The sequence below is a fragment of the Netta rufina genome (genome assembly GCF_964035555.1).
Source record: "Netta rufina genome assembly, chromosome: 8".
Classification (NCBI taxonomy): Eukaryota; Metazoa; Chordata; class Aves; order Anseriformes; family Anatidae; genus Netta; species Netta rufina.
This window is the reverse complement of record NC_140131.1, coordinates 28,793,462-28,812,325: the sequence shown is the minus strand read 5'-3', so window position 1 is coordinate 28,812,325 and position 18,864 is coordinate 28,793,462. Positions and strand designations below refer to the sequence as shown.

The 18,864-nt window shown below is 37.6% G+C and overlaps 2 protein-coding genes across 3 annotated transcripts in view; both read right to left on the bottom strand.

Moving 5' to 3' along the window:
* Positions 1-1,054: 1,054 nt before the first annotated feature.
* On the bottom strand, positions 1,055-2,149 carry GPR88 (G protein-coupled receptor 88; the record flags this gene model as incomplete). The annotated part of the gene is made up of 1 exon (XM_084291291.1): positions 1,055-2,149. One exon carries the CDS (start codon positions 2,147-2,149, stop codon positions 1,055-1,057), a length of 1,095 nt encoding a protein of 364 aa, XP_084147417.1.
* A 3,082-nt stretch (positions 2,150-5,231) lies between these two features.
* CDC14A (cell division cycle 14A) overlaps positions 5,232-18,864 on the bottom strand; it is a 59,031-nt gene continuing 45,398 nt past the window's right edge. For both annotated transcript variants that reach the window (XM_084290729.1, XM_084290730.1), the window contains exons 12-16: positions 18,620-18,735; positions 18,052-18,099; positions 16,586-16,714; positions 15,330-15,652; positions 5,232-6,984 (exon numbers count right to left, since the gene is read on the bottom strand). In XM_084290729.1, the coding sequence (XP_084146855.1) occupies positions 6,971-6,984; positions 15,330-15,652; positions 16,586-16,714; positions 18,052-18,099; positions 18,620-18,735 (630 nt within the window). In that variant the 3' untranslated portion in view covers positions 5,232-6,970. The remainder of the gene's footprint in view (positions 6,985-15,329; positions 15,653-16,585; positions 16,715-18,051; positions 18,100-18,619; positions 18,736-18,864) is intronic.

Below are 18,864 nucleotides of genomic sequence, written 5' to 3'. Positions count from 1 at the left end.
CATCAAATGCAGAAACCTCATTTTTTGAATAACTCTCCTTTGCTCCCCGTGTCCATTCACCCTCTCAAGGCAGCACAACAGAGGTGTTTCTGCCCTGGTTGTTTTAATGAGCAGCGGCCACAGATTCAGAAAAGAATTCCCCCTTCCAGCCTTGTGTGCCAGAAGGCAAACCAAGCACCATCACCATGAGAACAGCATCGGCTTGGCAAAGGGGCAGGAGGTGGTCAGGCACGGGAGAGGGAACCAGCGGTGTTTCGGGTGCGTTCCTGAGAGGAAGGCGGCTGCAGCGCTCCCCGCCAGGCCCATTTCCCTCGCCACCCTCCGTGGGAGGAGCTGTCGCCTTTCCAAATGCCACAGAAAATCTGTCATTTTATATTTAGCAGAAGCTGTGAAATCCCGCTTCAACAATAACGTATCTAATAGAAACACAACAAATTGGTAACCGAACAGATGATAAGGCCAGAAGGACAGCACTAGTCTCCATATTGCGTTGTATTTTACCGAGTGCATTACCACAGGCAGAGGCCCTTGTCAAAACAGGCCTTATATAAAGAGCTTTTTAAAAAAAAATCCAAACCAGGTTACTAAAAAGGTGTCTGTTTTTAACGATTTCCACAGATAGCATCATCTTGAAGTTTGCCAAAGAGGAGGTCACGGAGGGTCCCGCACGGAGCCCTGAGACGGCAGAGCTGGGGGACAAGGAAAGGGTTCCTGAGGGGTTCTGGGGAGGGGCACGAGGCATTGGCCAGCTCTCCACAAATGGACCTTGCGTTCGGGGAGCTCCAAGTGCTTATTTCAAACGCCCGGAGAATCACACGGATTTCATAAAAGCAAGAAAAACGAGCTTGCAGCGAGTCTCGGCCAGGCGCTGAAGCCGTTGGAGGAGCTCGGGAGCGGCTCGGGCCCGCTGCCTCCTTCAGGGGGCCGAGGGGCGTGCGGCCGCCGCCCGGCCTCGCCTCACGGCCGCGCCCGCGGGCAGCAGGCGGCGAGCGGGGCCGGCGGGGCGCGGAGGCGCCGGGGCTGCCCTCGCCGTGCTCCGCGGGGCCCGGGGCGCTCAGCGCGGCGCGGCGGGGGCGCCGCACACCGTGCCCCGGCGCCGCGGCAGCTGCGGGCAGGGCGGGGCGGCGGTGGCCGCGGCGGGGCCGGCGGCGGCGGCGGCCGCGGGGTGCCGCGGGGCGGCCGAGCCCTCGGCGCGGGGCAGGACGGAGCGCGCCGCCCGTCGGAACTCCTCGCTGCGCCACGTGTAGAGCAGCGGGTTGAGCGCCGAGAGCGAGCAGAGCAGCAGCCAGCTGGCCGCCTGCAGCGCCGCGGGCGCCGGGCGCAGGAAGAAGGCGAGCAGGCTGACCCAGACCAGCGGCTGGGTGCCCAGCAGGAAGACGCAGCAGAGCAGCAGCACCGAGACGCTGCTGAGGCGGCGCTGGGCGCGGCGGGGCGGCGGCGGGGCGGCGGGGAAGGGCAGCTGGTGCAGGAGGTGGAAGTTGAGGACGCTGACCCGCTTGGCGCTGCCCCGCACCCGGCGCACGATGCCGAGGTAGCAGTGCAGCAGCAGCGCCGTCTGGCCCAGCACGGCCAGCGCCAGCAGCAGCGCGGTGTAGCGGGAGCCGGCGGCCGGCTGCCGGGGGGGCGGCTGCGGGGCCGAGCCCGGCGTCCAGAGGCCGGGCAGCAGCGGCAGCAGCAGCAGGGCCAGGGCCCAGGAGAGCCCGATCATGCAGCCCGTGTGGCGGCGCTGGTAGAGGGCCTGGTAGACGCTGGGCAGCTTGGTGATGAGCACGTACCTGTTGAAGGCCACCAGCAGGTGGGAGGCCAGCGAGACGGTGAGGCCGAGGCCCAGGAGCCCCCCGCGGAGCAGGCGGTACTCGGCCGAGCGCAGGGAAGAGGAGTTGGGGGGCAGCAGCCCCAGCACGGCCTCCTGGGGCATCCACAGGGCGCAGACGCTGAGGTCGGCCGCGCAGCCGTTGACGATGAAGGCGTTGCTGGTCGTCTGCAGCTTCTTGAAGGAGAACACCAGGTAGATGACCATCACGTTGGATAAGGTCCCTGAGATAGCGAGGGCCGCGTAGAGCAGCGACAGGAAGATGCGGGGCCCGGAGGAGTCCTCCCAGAGCAGCAGCAGCGGCGAGCTGGCACTCCAGGAAGAGGCGTTGGGCATCTCGCTGAGTGCAGCTCAGTTTTGGCTTCTCCCTGTAAATCCCATCCTCAGCCGGGGCCGAAGAGCCTGCTGCAGGAGCCCCCCGCCAAACACGAGAGAGGATGTGCAGCTGAGGGACTCTAAGGCAGATTTCAGTCATAGAAGCTGCAAGTCCAGCAGACGCGGTTAGCAGTAGCCATCTGCAGAACAGCAGCGTCCAGGGTTGGGAGGTAACAGGGAATCCCAGAGACTAGCTAGCGAAGGTGGGTCCATAGCGTGCAGATAGCTGTCAGCAGACGGGAGCATGACTGAGGATTCGGTAGCTGTGAAAATGCCAAAAGCAGCAGCACCTTGCAATCGGCAGCAGGAACGGCAGCAACTGATACAAAGCTTTGCAGTTTCTCCTGTGCCACAGTACGTACACTGTATATCATTCCAGGAAGATTCAGCCCTTCCACTCTTCATGAATTATTCAGCAGATTTTCAACTTGTTAAATCAAGAAGGAAAAAAAAAAATCTATCATGCTCCAGAAATACTGCAACTACACAGTCTGACTCTTTTCTCTTTGCTTTGCCAGTTTCCTGGTTCTAGCCCATTTACGCAACTTTAATTTTCAGCAAGCTTTCAAACTAATATCAGTCACTTATGACTAAAATACAACCCATTTGCTGTAGAAACTCCTCAGCTAGATACTGAACCTGATTTTTCTGATCTTATTTCTGTTAAGCAAAAATGTACTGTTCCTTTAAACAATTTCAGAACTGGTCTGTAATAACGTTTGCAAATTAAATCTCCCCAATGTGATAGGTACACAGATCCCTGCTAAGACAGCATTTCTTATTTGAGGAAACCGGTCCTCAACCTACATACGCTACATTTCTTCATAAAAGGCTCAGCTTGTTTTCTCTTAACAGGACGTTTTGCATCACTAACCTGCTGGAGGTAAATGTTTGTGTCACTAAGTACACAGGTGAAATGGAATCGGTATAGTCTTTGAAACGGTCTCACAACAAATTCAATTCAAAAAGCAAGTTCTTTCAAAACGGAATGAAAGCTTCTCATGCAGACCAAGAGTTGGTTGAAGAGCAGGGTGTAACAGTCACAGGATGGACAAGAGTTGGCACTGGGATTCTCCCAGGTACTCTACAATGCTTTACTCAAACAGGGACCAAATGTTAACTCACTTACCATTGAAAAGATTTAATAAGAAACCGAGAAAAATGACTTCTTAAAAAAATTTCTTCTTAAAAGCATTCCAGAAAAAGAATGCTGATTAAGAGAGAAACTGCTTTTACACATGGATTATATATGAGCTAGATAAGTAAACTTTCTCTGCTGGTTAGGTATTTTCTGGGTATTGACTAAAGATATCTTCGTAAAGTATTTTAGATATTGTCAAACTCACGATGCTGATAAATAACAACAGCAAAATAGTATGTTAGCAGGTAATCATAAATTCTTTAAGATAATGAAGTTAATCTGTGTAGATCAGTGGATTAATTTTCAGCATAGCACATCTTTTATTTGGCAGAAAGTCTCATGTTTGTAATTGACAGGACTGTTGATCCAAATATGTATTCATTACAACTATGAGTATCTGTTCTTTTTTAATTAACTAGATTGCTCATGTGCTTAAGGTTAAAGACATACCTGAGCAATTTACTTGATCAGGCCCTTAATTACCATATTTTTTTGCCTGCTGCACTTTACAGTGTAGATCTAATCATGTGTCAAACCTTTTGAGGCCTTTCATTGTTTAGCTGTCAGTAGAGAACAGTTATTATAGAAACTAAAATCCTCCTCTTTCTGCAGTACTGTAATTGAAAAATATTCTTTAAATCTGTAACAAGAAATATCTCCCTAACCGAAAGGCTTCATAAAGCATACCTTGAAGAGATTAATGGTTCCATAAGGCATTATCCACAGAATTGTAAGCCCAGTAGAGACCTCTAGATTTATTTAATCCATCTTTCTGTGTTTATCCAACCTCCTTTTCAAAATCTCATGCGCTACAGTTTTTTTCTCCCAGGAGGAGGAGATGCATTTATATATGAAGCAATGGAAGTGGTGGAAGTTCAAGGTTAAGTGAACAGGATATAAAAATTCAGGGCATTTCTGAAAAGCTAAAAGGTTCTAAAGACTTCCTAACTTTTTACTGTCCCCAAACTTACTTTTTATTTTTTAAGAAGTTGATTGCTATGGAATACTGGCTATGTTTATCACAAATTGTTAAGAACACAAAACATTATCCATTAGCTGGAATTTACTGTCTTTAGTATAATACATCAGTAAGAGGGAAGTATAGAAAAAAGGGAAAGGGAGGAATTGCTTTCAGTGTCCTAGACACTTTTTAATTAACTGTTCTTCCTTCGTAGTTACTATATGCATCCAAACCAATATCTATTGTTGTATCCAATATCCAGTGCAGTAACATGAACCCTTTATTGTGTTATTGGAAGATTATTATATTATTTGCTAGAACTTGGGCCGCTGCTAAAGCAGCTGTTCTATTCCTGATTTTGCCAGTCCTTCGGAGAGGCTGTGCAACAGTTACCATCACCTATTGCAGTACTGACTGACAGGAATATTAAGCACCATGGATAAGTTATCATGCAACACAACAAATTTGCTGAAAATCATCAGCAGAATTAAACTACATTAGAACCATTTGTGACTAATTTTTAACTAAAGGAAGGAGAAAAAGCAAAATGAAAACATGGCTGTTTGTTTTCTTATGGACAAAGATCCTACTATTATTAGTGAGGCTAAATAAAACTGTTGCACATACAAAAAAGATAAGGTGTATTACACCTTTAACAAGGATCCTTCTGTAAAGCAATGTTTCCAGAAGGCATTTTAAATTATGGTATTTAGAAATGTAATCTTCAGAGAATAATATTGTCACATTGATTAAATACTTGAGACTGTTATGCAAAGCAAATATAGGAATATCAGCTAGAAAGATTAGAGATAAAATATACCCATCACACTCATTTCTTTTGCAATGTTATCTTGTAAGTGATATGCTTTAGAAGAAGGTGATTTTGCTGTTACGATGTTAGATAAAGAGTAAGAAAAGACAAAAACAAGAAAGCTGGCTGATATATGCGTTTTATTATCAATTAGCTGTATAATATATATATCTACATTCCAAAATTAAACATTTTATTAAGGAAAACTATTTATAACAAAGCACAACTTTTTTTCCTTGAGAGGTAGAATTACCTTACCATTAATCTATAATTCATATACATATATGCACACACATATGCTACTTTGTGTGTGTATATGTTCCATATACACAATTGTGGAAAGGTACAGTATTGCATGTAACTTCTATTCAGTGATTCATATAGCTGCTCTCGGTATTGCTTATTAACACTTTCAGTATAACTTTATGTACCAATTTGCAATCTAAACCTTTTCAAAAAAATTTGTGGCACTTAACTTCATTTGCAGAGCAAATGCAGGTCATTCACAGGTCTTCGGGAACAAAGACTGATAAGTCAACCCCATTTTATTTTGAAATTCCTGTAGATATTGGAAAAAATAACGGGTAACACATCTGTACTGTGTTTGTCTTCTGAACTACAATGGCAAATAAAGTTTTCACAGCTGCTTAATTTTTATTTTATTTTTTTTCTTGTGGAGTCTTAAGTTTTAAACGTGATCTCTCATACTTCACTGGAACACCATTTCATTTAAAGTTTCATTCCTAATTGCACCTGATTGTATATTAAAGGTTATCTTTGCTAATGAGAAGACTATTCAGTGATACAGCAGGTTACGCTACCTATAACAGTAGTTTTCAAATCAAAAGATTTATGGAACATCCAATCAGTAAGTGAAAATTCAACAGAGTTCCAACATCTACTTCAGTGTGCTTTGCTAATGAAACTTGTATGCATACTGCCAAATGTAGGTTAACAACATGCAAGTATGCAGAACTGCCAAATTCATCATACAAACATATTCTTACCAACTTCAGCGTTGTCTATATTTTTGCAGTATGTATGGCAGAGCAAAATTTAACATTCTATATTGAAAAGAAAAAGTTAAAATACTCCTTTAAGACAAATTGAAAGAAAGTATTAATAATATGATTGAATCATCAGCTAAATTACCTTCTTTTTGCAATTGAGGATGTAACTTACATGTTGCATCTCAATTTATTTTTCCTTATGAAAGATCAGCAGCTGAAAGTGGAAAGCAGAATATGTACTCAAGTGCTTTCAGTTAATAGTGTAATAACTAGTCTCTCACTAGTCAGACTTCCATTAACAGAAGACCAATTAGTGAAAGAGGTAATTACCTTAGGTTTTAAGCAATAATGATGGACCCATAAAATGAGAAAAAACTTCTTGTTCATAAATTTTTCATATCTGATAAACACATAAAAAAATTTTAAAATACACATTTTGGTAGCAAAGAAGTGAAAAACTAAATTAAAACATTCTATTTTTTACATAATTTTATATATATAGCTTAATAAAATATTCTCTTAATACATTTTAAGACTGTACACAAGTTAATAAATGTCATAATGAAATTCATTAGAAATATATTCAAGTAGTTTCAACATTAAAAATTTTAAATCTGTATATAATAACATGGAGTAATAATTTCCACAAATTCAACTTCAGTGCATCTGTAGTAGTCATTAACCAGAAGTTTCCTGCTGTTGAGAAGTTGCCTCCTGGTGTTAAGGTTTTAATATATCTTGTATTGAAGAATCCTCATCTGAATGAGCAGCTTCTTTCCTTAAATTCTTCATAAAGGACTTCCATTGTAAGATCTCAACAGGTTTCACCAAAGCAGCAAGGCTTTAGTACTGAACATATTCAGACTGAAGGGACTGTGCAGAGAAGAAAAACTGATTAAAACTCACTAAAAAGGATATATTTATATGTAATACGCATTTTGCACTTAAAGATGTGCAGGAAGGGCACATCTTTAGGAAGGACAGGAAGGACAGGAGGAAGAAAAAGAGTTGGAAGTGGATCTGAATTTCTGCGTAGGAAAAACTCAAAATACAAGCAACTCAAAAAAACTGGACACAGAAGCTCAAAAAACAAACACTAAAATTCATCAACTTCTCTGTATCTACATTCCTCCAAACCAAATTCTAGAGATTCTTGGAGAAAGCACTACAAACCCTCTAACATAACAGCGTAAAATACCACGTTAAAAAAAAGTGTTGGGAAAATATATGATTACAGCTATTACAATTATTTCCATTTATCCTGAATAAGAATGAAAGTGCTACTGTGAAAAAACAGAGCACGCTTAAGGTGTTGATTCAGGTAATGACATAGGAAATATTCACATTGTAGCTCATTACTGAGAAAAATATTACAGCATCACAATTTTCCAAATTAATAAATTCGAGTGTAATTACTAAAAAGATTAAAATTATACTGTTACTGCAAATTGTTCATAAGGCTCTGCAAATAACATATTTAAGAAGGAGGCATAATCTAATTACTGTATTTATTTCTGGTTCCATTACAGTTTTCTTATAAAGTAATCAGTTTAGAGAGAATCTGAACATTTTATTACCTCCTGTACAAATGTGTTGAGGAAGGTGTCATGACCAGAATGTTTTATCTGAGAGTTCTTCATTGTACTGGTGCAGTTGTAAATGTTGTAAACAAACTCAACTCATCCACACCCCACACCTTATATTTAAAACTGCATCAATACAATAGGATTAGAGAAAACTATTGAACAACATGAGTCCTACGAAATCTCAGCCTTATCGTCTGGTTTCCACTATTCCTCCTGACTTGTGACTGTAGATATGCACACTGGCATCCATAATGAAACCTGTTAGTAGAAAAATCACTTCAGTATAAACCTTTAGAACACTAATACTGCTTTTTTTCTTCCTCCTATACACTGAGACTAAACAAAACGTTTCTGAAGTTGTCTTTTAAATGCATTTTTCACATGTTCCAGATCTGAGACCATCTGGATAATCTTTCCTAGGTTGAGAAAGAAGTGCTGCCAGCATACAGACACTGACTAAAAAGGGTATGATTTTAGCACCAAATAGATTTGATAATGAAGGATATCGTGTAATAGAAAACAATTCACTGTAAAACAAAGCAGTGATAAAAAACATTCTTTTTGTTTTCTCTTAAAGGTCAGAGTCACTATGAAATATACAATCATAAGTTTCTCCCCCCCCCAATGTTCTCTAATCATTCTGGGTTATAAGCTTTAGTGCAAACATTTGTTAAGTTATTACAAAGAGGGAGGCAGAAAGAATATCCCTTCATTAACAAGCACTCAGAACTTCTGCTCTCTTAATGATCCTCAAATCTATCTCATTTTTGGAAGAATATTTTTAAAATCAGAATTATGGTTGCATCAGCTAAAGCAGGATTTTAAACTGATCCTCCAGAATTGAATTCCACGCAAAGTTGATTAACAAAAACCAAAAACGCAGGAAATTTAGCGATACACACTAGTGTGATGTACAGTAATAGATCACTTTAAGCTTGGACAGCAGAAGGATGACCTGAAAAAATTGTACATATTCATTGTCAACTAATGCCAGCTGTTCCTGAGAACAGAGAACCACGAGCAACACATGTAAGACAAAATAGACAGTAACCAGAAATTTTACATTACAATTTAAGTAATCCTAAGTATTCTGAAATTTAAAATTCATTAAATTATTATATATATGGATACCCATGGATATTCTTATCCATGCATTCAGATTGCTTGAAAACAAGATCACATGTTTTGTTAATTTTCATTACAGATGGGTGGGTATTTTTTATTCATTTAAATATTTATTTTAAAATAATCAGGAATCATGCTTCTTAGTGTTTCCCACCCTTCACAACAATTTTTCTAGAGTAAGATTAATTGAAAATCACTTCTCGTAAAGTTCCTATTACTAAAAACATGGTGGCAGTTATAACATAGCTGTTGGAAAATATATGGACTAATTTTTGAGTTCAAAAAGTCAAAATATAGTTGGGATGTTGATTTTTTTTCTTTTTTTTTTCTCCTTACTGGATTTTACAGTTAAGTAATACTCTTAATATTTTACATTGTCCAAAGAGATTGACTGTAATATTTCAAAACCTAACTTTTTTTTTTTTTTTTTTAATCTCAAATGGAGGAGTTTTCTATTTTAGAATTCACATTCCTACCTCCTATTTTGCAGTGAGTCAAAGTATAGCCTTTAATTCTGAAAGCTTTATTAAAAACAGAAAGCCCCAATCCACCTTTACAAGTCACAGGCTGGTATTTAAGACAATCTTTCTTAAAATAGAGGAAAAATATAAAAGAAAAATAAAATGAAGTTGCTGAACTGCCACAAAGAGAGAATAAAGTTAGTTAAGTAAAATCCTCAATGTGTAATCCTACAATGGTCTCGTCTCCTGCAGTGTCAAGCTCAGCATTTTATACCCAAGTATCCAACATTTAAACCAACTAAGAATTAGATCGCTTCCCTACAATTAATGATACCATTCTAATCAAATTCATGCTGAAGCAACTGCTTAGATTATCTTTTTCTTGTTCAGTAGGAGACACTGAAAGTCTCATGGAAAAGAAAATAAACCATGGATCCATCTAGGTGCTAGAACCATACTCACATGCATTTAACTTCAGGACTAAGTCAGCTACAAACTAACTTTTTAAAGACAACAACCCTACAGCATTTAGGTCTCTCTGTTAGGAACTGAACATGCACCTTCTCCAGAAAAGAGCAAAATTCAAGTATTACATAAGGATTTTATCCTAAAAATAGTGATCTCACAAGTAATTAAGTCTGAATGGCCCATCAACTCTCCCAAAACATTGTTGAAACAAGAATGTTGTAGAAGGCAAGAAATAATATGAAAACAAGATCCACTACAATAAATCAGGATGTATTATAAGAACTACATACACACTTCAAGTGACCCTTTGAGTCTGCTAGATTTACAGATCAGTAAGATACACTATTTTTTTTTTCCAAAAAACTACATTCCCTGATGTTAAGCTGTAGTTAAGAAAACCTTTTCTACAAGTATCAAGTTCATACACATAAATTTTAAAATACTGTTGCACTTCTGAATTTTTGAAATTTTTCCATCTTGCCAGTTTCCATGACAGCTATAGAAGCAAAAGGTGACTCATCTTAAGACTACCCAGATACATACTCTCTGGTAAAAATACATTGTAAGGAGTGATATTTTGTGTTTACAGTAGTTATAAATCCAAGGAAGGAATCTTATTGTAGTAGCTTAGATGTGGTTTTACATTATAAGATTCTTTCTGCAAACTATAATTGTGAGATTATGTTTAATCAAAGCACACTACTTGTTAAATTTGCAAATAAAATATTTATTATACTTGGTCAGAATGGCACGTTGTCCATTCTATGAAAACCAAATTTTTTAATCTAGTTCATCAGCATATGGCATCATAAAACATGATAAGGAAATGGATACACTTAGCAAGCTTACACTGATGAAAGAACAAAAGCCATTAGGGAAAAATATATGGCTGACAACCATAGCAAGACATAGTCACAGCCATTTTTGTTTTAAATAGAATGTGAAATAGTAGTATTAATAAAGGGGTATTGTTATTTTTTTTCATAAAATTGAGAAAATGAGTATTAGATAACATTCTCTTCCATACTGGAAAAAAAGAATGATGTACTTGCATCACCTAAAACTTAAGGTTCCTCATTTTCTCACTAATTATATTAAAGAATGTTCATTAGAAATGAACATTTACTGTTCTAACCATCTTAAAATGCTCCTTCACCACTGGTGTTAATAGTTAAACTATTAAAGAGAAATAAGAATAAGGTGATTTTCCAAAATAAGAATACCTGTACAACTACAGATAGATAGTTTGACATCTAACTCTGGTTAAGTGAATTCTGCTAGTAAAAAGCACGGGCATGTAATTCATATCGTTCAAGAGTTCTTTGACGAGAAGTTAAATGAATAAACATAACTATTGGTATATGTAATAGACTTCTGTCAGGTACATTATCTGATGTGCACCAATTAGAAAAAAGCTCAATGTAATACAAGCACTTACTGCATCAAGGCTAAGGTTTGGCTGACAGGACTTCAAGTAATTTCAGCATCTAAAGCAGTGAAGTGGAAATCATTAAACAAAATTCTATTTTTAACAGAATTCTGCCAGAACAGGTGATAAGGTTTCATGTTACTCCATATTTTGCTCATGAGCTTATGACTGCTGATGGATATCAGCACAAACAAAATATTACTTCAAGCACTGACATCCAGATAAGACAATCTTCTGTGGTTCACAGATTGTTTCCAGGAAGAAGAGGGGAAAAAAATGATGCTTTTATTCAACTAAATGCAGAGTTCTACAATAAAGAACAAGGATTGCAGGACATTAAACTATAACATGAACGTCAGTATCTTGGATAGCAAGAACTCCCAGTGCATTACAGTTAAAGAAGCTAACGCAAGCTTTGAATATATAACCAGGATGGCACTAGGTAGAAGCTCTCTGCACCTGAAAGATGTCAGAGTGCTACTTTCTGAAAAATAATTTTCAGAAAACTATAAAGATTTCTAACATTATCCAAACGGATGTTTGAGCCAGTGTCATACATGCAAAAAGTTCTACTTATCAAAAGACAACAAAACTGAGATAAATAGCGTGAAATATCTTCATGACAAGAAAATAAGCTGAAGGACTATAATAAAGAGGTATATCAAGTTTCAGATTAAAAGGTTTTAAGTGTGACTGTCTTCCAGTAGTGAGACCAACTATCAAAATAAAACCAATCAAAATAAACCAATATCTTCAAAATGTCAAATGTCTTCAAAACAAATCAATATCACGTAGGATCCATGTTAGCCAGTACATTTCAGACTCACTACCAGACAAAGAAGTATGCAGAGATTGGATATCTGAGTGTATAATCTTTGCTCCTTATCAACGAATGGTATTAAGCCAGGAACTGCTGAAAGGTTATATCTTACATCCTTCCATTACTAAGTCACTAGGTAGGTCACTAGGTAGGAAAAAGACTAACAATGTTCTTAAAACAGCACATTCTAGAAAGCTACTTTTTCCTGTAGAAATACTTCCTGTTCAACCTAAAACTTCATTCTGTGCCTAACAGATTTCATTTAAATCATCATTTTAAGTCACTTACTAGTTTTGTTGCAAGGGAACAATATTTCCCTCCTGACAAAGATGCTCATAGCTTTACAGTGTCAGTATAACCATTTGCCTCTTTGTTAATTAATCTTTTCCTCTTGCTTAAACTAAGCAAGAATCAGTGTTCCTCATTTTCCTCCCTTTTTTGTAAGAATTTCTCACTCTTATCTAAGAAGGAAGCACGTAGCTCCAATACAAGACATGAGACAGTAATTTATATTGTAAACCCAGCCCCTTTTCCTACATGTTTGAGGAATTATTTGATCAGTTCCATTATCTTTAAGTTTACAGCTTAATCTTGATTTCACAGCAGATTAAATAGCAACATAGTGCTAGCCTTCTGTAAAAGGCTAGACAGAATAAGGAACAAGGCTTCAATCATTACTTAATTTCTAAGCCTATGCTTAAGGGGCAAGCCCACCAACTTTGCTTTTCTTGTTAAGGATCACTTGTAGCATAAAGCAACTACCTTTCCAAAGGAGATGACAGTTACAAATTTTTAAGATGTGGTATTTTTATTCAACCTCCAAAGCTTTAGCTGTTTGAGGAAGTGTCTGCTGTTCCTGGAATGGTTTGTATGACTACTTGGTACTCTTGTAACTAACTGGAGCTATTATGAATAACAGCAACTTATTTTTCATGATCAAGTCACGCTACTGGTGTAAGGCAACTCTACCCCTTCGGGCTCTCCACGTAGGTTTATGTATTAATGTGTAATATGTAGCTGTAACTAAGATGTGGCTAAAAACAAATAATTACTTCTGGCAGCATACCGTTTACACAAGGTTCTCTATTGTACTATTACTAGGTACTTCTTATTGTACTATTCTGTTACAGGAACTGATTGACCTTCCCAGGAATTATTGTTCAAGTTTATTTAAATGTGACAATATTGAAGATTATTGAAGGCAAGAAATCAAAAAATGAGATGCTTTGCCACTTAGATATTCAAATTAGTGATTGCTCTCTACCTTTCTTTGTGTACGGACTTTTGTTCCACTATACACAGCTGGAGCCTTTGTCAGTTATCCTCTTCTGAGAATTGAATTTCTGTAAGCATCTTGGATACAAAACTGAGATCAGCTGGAAAGGCTGACTTTCTAGAAACATCAGAATTTATGAACAAGTGAAATACTCATGGCTGTGTCTCAAATCAAATATGCTCAGTTTGCTGTACAGCTTTTCATCTTCCCTTTTCATCTCTGTGTCTGGAAGAATTCAAACTAGTAAGTAGCTTGAACTAAAACAGTCCCGTTCCTCTAGAACTGGTTTCCTTATAAAAGTTACTAGGGTGGTTTCCGCATCCAACTTGAAACAAACCTCAGTTACGTGTAGTTTACCTCGTAAGATCCTATGTAACAGGTGAAAATAGTACCAATTTAAAGAGGTACGATAACTTCAGGTAACTTAAAAGAATGTGGTAGTATTCACGAAGTCCCTAGGACATAAGTTACTGCCAATGCTTAAAGTACTGTTTAAACTCAAATGGAAACTCAATACAGATCATTCAGTGATCCTAATATCATGGAATATTAACACTTATTGCAGATAAGTTGCAGTGGATAAGAAATGCATCGTAGCACAACTACTCTACTTTTCAAATGCAAGCATCCATTGAAGGAATAACAAAACATCTGAGGTAACAAGTTCCCTCACAGCAGCTTTGTTTTCATAATACTTTTCGTACTAGCTAGGTTTCAGTCCCCCACAAATTCCACAATGAAACAGTGAAAATGCATTTCCTATTGTTGCCTGTCCTCATACAGTGCAACTCATACACCCAAGCTATAAACATGTGGCTTCTGACCTGTAAGTGGTGCCAATATACTAGCTGTTAATGAGAAGATTGGTCTCCTACTTCACGAAAAAAAAAAAAGCACAACACAACCCATGAATGACCTTTTATGCTGATGTCCTAATAGCATGCAGGGTGTGTATTGCCTGTTTAAAGGCAGTGGACTTGCCAAACTGAAAAACAGTAGCAGGTATAACACTAAAACTGTAGTTGTACTGAAACAAATAACGTGTCTGTGGTAAGGAAACAGAAAGGAAAGGTGCAATATTCTCAAGTTACTTATATGTGAAGTTCATTTTATTTCCAGTGCCTGAAAAATGTAAGATATGAAGTGTCAGTAATAAACAGAGGCTGATGGGTTCAATTAATTATAGGCAATATATTCCATTAAGTACAGTGCAGTAATTTTAATAATTAGTATGATATCCAATCTTTGGAAACCAGGTATACTAAGATGTTTATTAAATACTTATTTTTTTCCCTGAAATTGACATTCTGTAGCTGAATTTATTTCTGATTCCACAAGTGAAGTCTCTCTAGTCTCTCTTCTCTACATTTTGCACAGCATCACTTTCAAGTTGCACTAATTTATTCCTGTATCCTCTTTATACATACTCTTTCGCACAGAAAAAGGACACAAAATAAAACCAAGGCAGCAAAAGTTCTATAGGTATGAAAACTAAAATGGTAAGACCATCAGAAATATATAGCCCTAAAATATTTTTCATTTAATGTTAGAAGAGTACTTCGGTTTCAAGTCAAGCACACTCATCTTTTAAAGGAATCCTATCCTTAAGAATGCACTATCTTCCATTTAGTATGACACATACAGTATAAAAGTTTCTTTAAATCCATTTTTGCATGAAGATTAAGATGTATAATAAAAAACTTATAAGCTATATTATGGATAATTTGCAATGAAAATCTAAAGGGGATGAAGGTCCATAAAAAAGGTATCAAGAAAGGTACTAGCTTAAGTTTAGTATTGATTTCTTTTCATAAAACCTCCATGATCTAGATGCTAGAAAATAGAAAAAAAAAAAAGCAGGAAAAAAAAGCAGCTGAAAGGATAGTTACTTAAAAAGGCAACAGACAAAATGCTGTTGAAAAATATTAAAGGAAGTCAGAAAATTAAGCTAGTTTAAGATTAATTTTTTTTTTTTTTTAAAAACAGCTTTGCTCACAGAAGCGAGGAAGATCAGCAGTGGTCAGAAGCCTGAAAGAGTTGTGACTGAACTTACAGGAATTGATCGAGTCTGGTATTGTGCTTGAGGAGCTGTAAGGCCCATAAAGGAGGGTTGATGCGTACTCATCTGTCACGGCGCTCTGAAAACTGGTTTGGCTGCTCAGGTTGTTGCCACTACTGCTGTTTCTGTTGTACAAGTTGTTGTTCAGTTCATGGTTATTTCTGCGAGGCAGCTGCAAGCTGCCATTCAAGTGGCTGGAGATTTGGCTTACAGAAAAACCTGTCCTAGAGGACAATGATGTCATTTTGGTCTCATCATCATCTGAAGCATCATACAGGTTCCCTAGAGAACTGGCTAGTCTGGAGTTTATGGAAACGCTGAATGGAAAACACATGGGGGGAAAAAATACACACAATGTATGTAGTACGTACACATAACAGACAATTCAGAAGACATTAGGTGAATAATATGGACCATTCTGAAACAATTAATGCGTGCACACAACTTTATCTTCTCTAAAGATGAAATTAACTAAAAACAGATTTCTGTGCTAGGAGTTCCCATACTTCATTTACTCAAGCCCCTGTCAGCTTTCACCTCTGTCAAATCACGCACACATGCAGAAGATTGTGTTAAAAGGTTGAGGCAGTGACTGATCTACACTAACATACTTTATCTGCATGTAAGTTTAGGAACTCCTCCTCTGTTTCTTAGAGGTAATAGTGAGATATAAGTCTTCAGATAACCAGGAAGGAATATGATAAAATTTGAGACTAACAATAAAAATAAGGTGTCAAAAAATCTGATTTAGTTGTTTTAAAAGTAAATAGTTGTGCCCAGAAGTTATGTAAAATGCATCATTATATATTTAATTTGACATCCATAATTACTTAGTACAGTGGGAATAATGGAATTGAATAGCAATGAATCAAGGGTTCGTAAAAATCATTTCAATTACTGCTCAGTATTATTCTGAGATTAATAATATACAGATTTATAGGAATAGTTGCAAAACTCCTATAAATTCACATGAATATAAAAAAACTGAGCAACATAATACTGTTTCTGAATTAACACAATCCTCCCCAAACTTACACTGGTAGTGTTTTTATGTGTGTGTGTTTGGGGCAGGGTTGTTTGTTTTTCTCTCCCCATCTGTAGGCAACTAAAATTTGGCTAGTGGAACAGCAAATAATTTTTTATGTTAATTTAAGCCTTCTCGCACCCAAGAACAGCAAGTCCTTCATAGACTGCATATGTGTTGAAAACCAGTAAGCATTTGTACCAAAATGAGAAATAAAGAAAAAAACCTTTTAAGGTTAGAGGCTGACGATGTGGTAAATCTGCTTATTCTTTCTGCAGATGGTAAATTAGCTGTCATGACTTTGGAGGCCTTCAGTGGAGACATGGATCCTTCGGTGCTGCCTGAAGTATTCAGTCTAGAAGTAGTGGAGTTTTAGTGAGAAGTAAAATTATTATAATTGAAATGCATATCCCAAACACACAGTCTTTCAATACATAGACTGGTATTTTCAAAAGTGATAATCTCAAGATGTACTGAGAACTCAACAGCAAATTATTTGCCTGGTTTGAGAAACACTTAAGGTGTTTTTCTCTTTCTGTACCACATTATATTGTTATAGGTTACTTTTCACCTCAATATTTTGTGTCAAATTTGCAATGACAAAGAATACTTTTTAAGTTTAATAAAAATTAGTAAATGAAGAGCCTAGAAGTAGTGTGAAACTCTCTCCATCGTTAGACCAAGGGGGTATAGTCATGATCAGCTCCTAAGGCCTTGGGTACAAGCCTCCAACTACAAGCACAGAAGGAATGACAGCAGATATAGCTTTACTTCCACACCCAAAAAAAAAAAAAAGAAAACCATGTAAACAGAAGTCTCTGAAGTTAGACACCTGGGGTAATCTATCTCAAAAATCGAGGCTACAATAAAACTGAAGGTAATGTGTTCTTTTTCATATTAGTGCTTTATAATGACAGATATAATGTCTTACATAGTGTATTTTAAATGTAATGGTAAAGGGTTCAGCGGTTACAAAAGCGTAAGACCTAAATCCACTATTCCTATAGCTCTTAAAGTTAAGCCAATTTTTATTCTAGGTTTTATTTTCTTTAGAGGGGAACTGTTACTACTATTTCAATTTCAGTATGTGTCATAAATGAAAAACATTTATGAAAATGAAAAGAAACCGTTGGCTTTCTTGGATCCACAGAAACTTCTGGGAAGTACTTATTTGTAGTAAAAGGTTCAGTGTCCAATTTTAAACCATCAGAAGGTACTAAAATTCAATATTCATCTGGTACATCTTCTGATAAAAATATTGATTGTATAGTCTGTAGTCCATCTACAAGAACCACACAGACCACAACTTGTGATATACAGGCAACATTTAGCTGATTTAGGTTTTTGAGACAAGTATTTATTTTTACAGAAATGAACGGGTTATGAGTTAACTATCCAACTTTCACTGCATAACAGCATGGATATCAGAAAATATGAAGAAATTACTTGTATGTACTAGTTATTAAGGAGAATTCATGGTATCCCCAAAGTACAGCTGTATCCCTCTGCTTAACTATTTTTTTTTCTGTGATTTGCAGCTGCTTAAAAAGGTTTGTTCCCTGCCATTTCTCACAAGTCAGAAACTGCTAATCAATTGATGTGATACGCATAACTCAAAACACTGAATACAGAAGACTAAAGGGGTATACATTTAGAACTATAATCGAATAGATAATTTCTTAAGGTTAATACCTGAAAGGTTGAGATATGGACCTGGTGTGCAGTTTCATTTCTTGTAGCCTAAAGAAATGAAAGAAGGCATTTTAAAAATCAAAAGTTAATTTATTTCAAGTATACTTGCATATTTCACACAGGCTTTAAAGTATGAAACTAACTTAATTTTAATTTAAACAGCAGAGATCATTTAGTATGAAGAAACTGCAGGTTTAATTCCAAACTTTACATTTTTACAGACCCTAAAAGATTCAAAATTGATATAACAAGAAAGAAAAACTACAGAAATTAAAAAGTATTTTAGTTAGGGACAAGTTTTAAAATGCTATATAGACATAAATATGAAGGTTTTGAAATAGTTTTCTGCTTTATCTTTTGCTGCTAAAAAGTAAGTAGTTATCCTGAACAGGAAGACAGAAAATAAAAGAACAAATTAATAAATATGCAACTAATACACACACACAAATTTCCACCACAGAAGTGGCACAACTAGTACCACTCCTTAAACAAGATGGTGTACTTGCTATAAAGATCTGATAGCAGAGTGAATTTAAAATTGCAAATTACCACAGAATTATTTAATTACCTCAGAGCTCCAGTTGTAGTAGAGCATGGCCTTCTCCGACTTTTTAAGGCATGAAGCTTATCTCCCTGTGTCATGCCATTCTTTGCTTCCGTACCTGTTTTGTCTTCATATTCATTCTGTGAAACAAAGTATGCAAGCAAAGAAATATATAGAATTTTTAAGAGCAATGTAGTTCAAAACTAATGAACATCTCCTTTGCAAAGATTAACATTTAAAAGGCTATTTTACAATCTTTTACATTCATG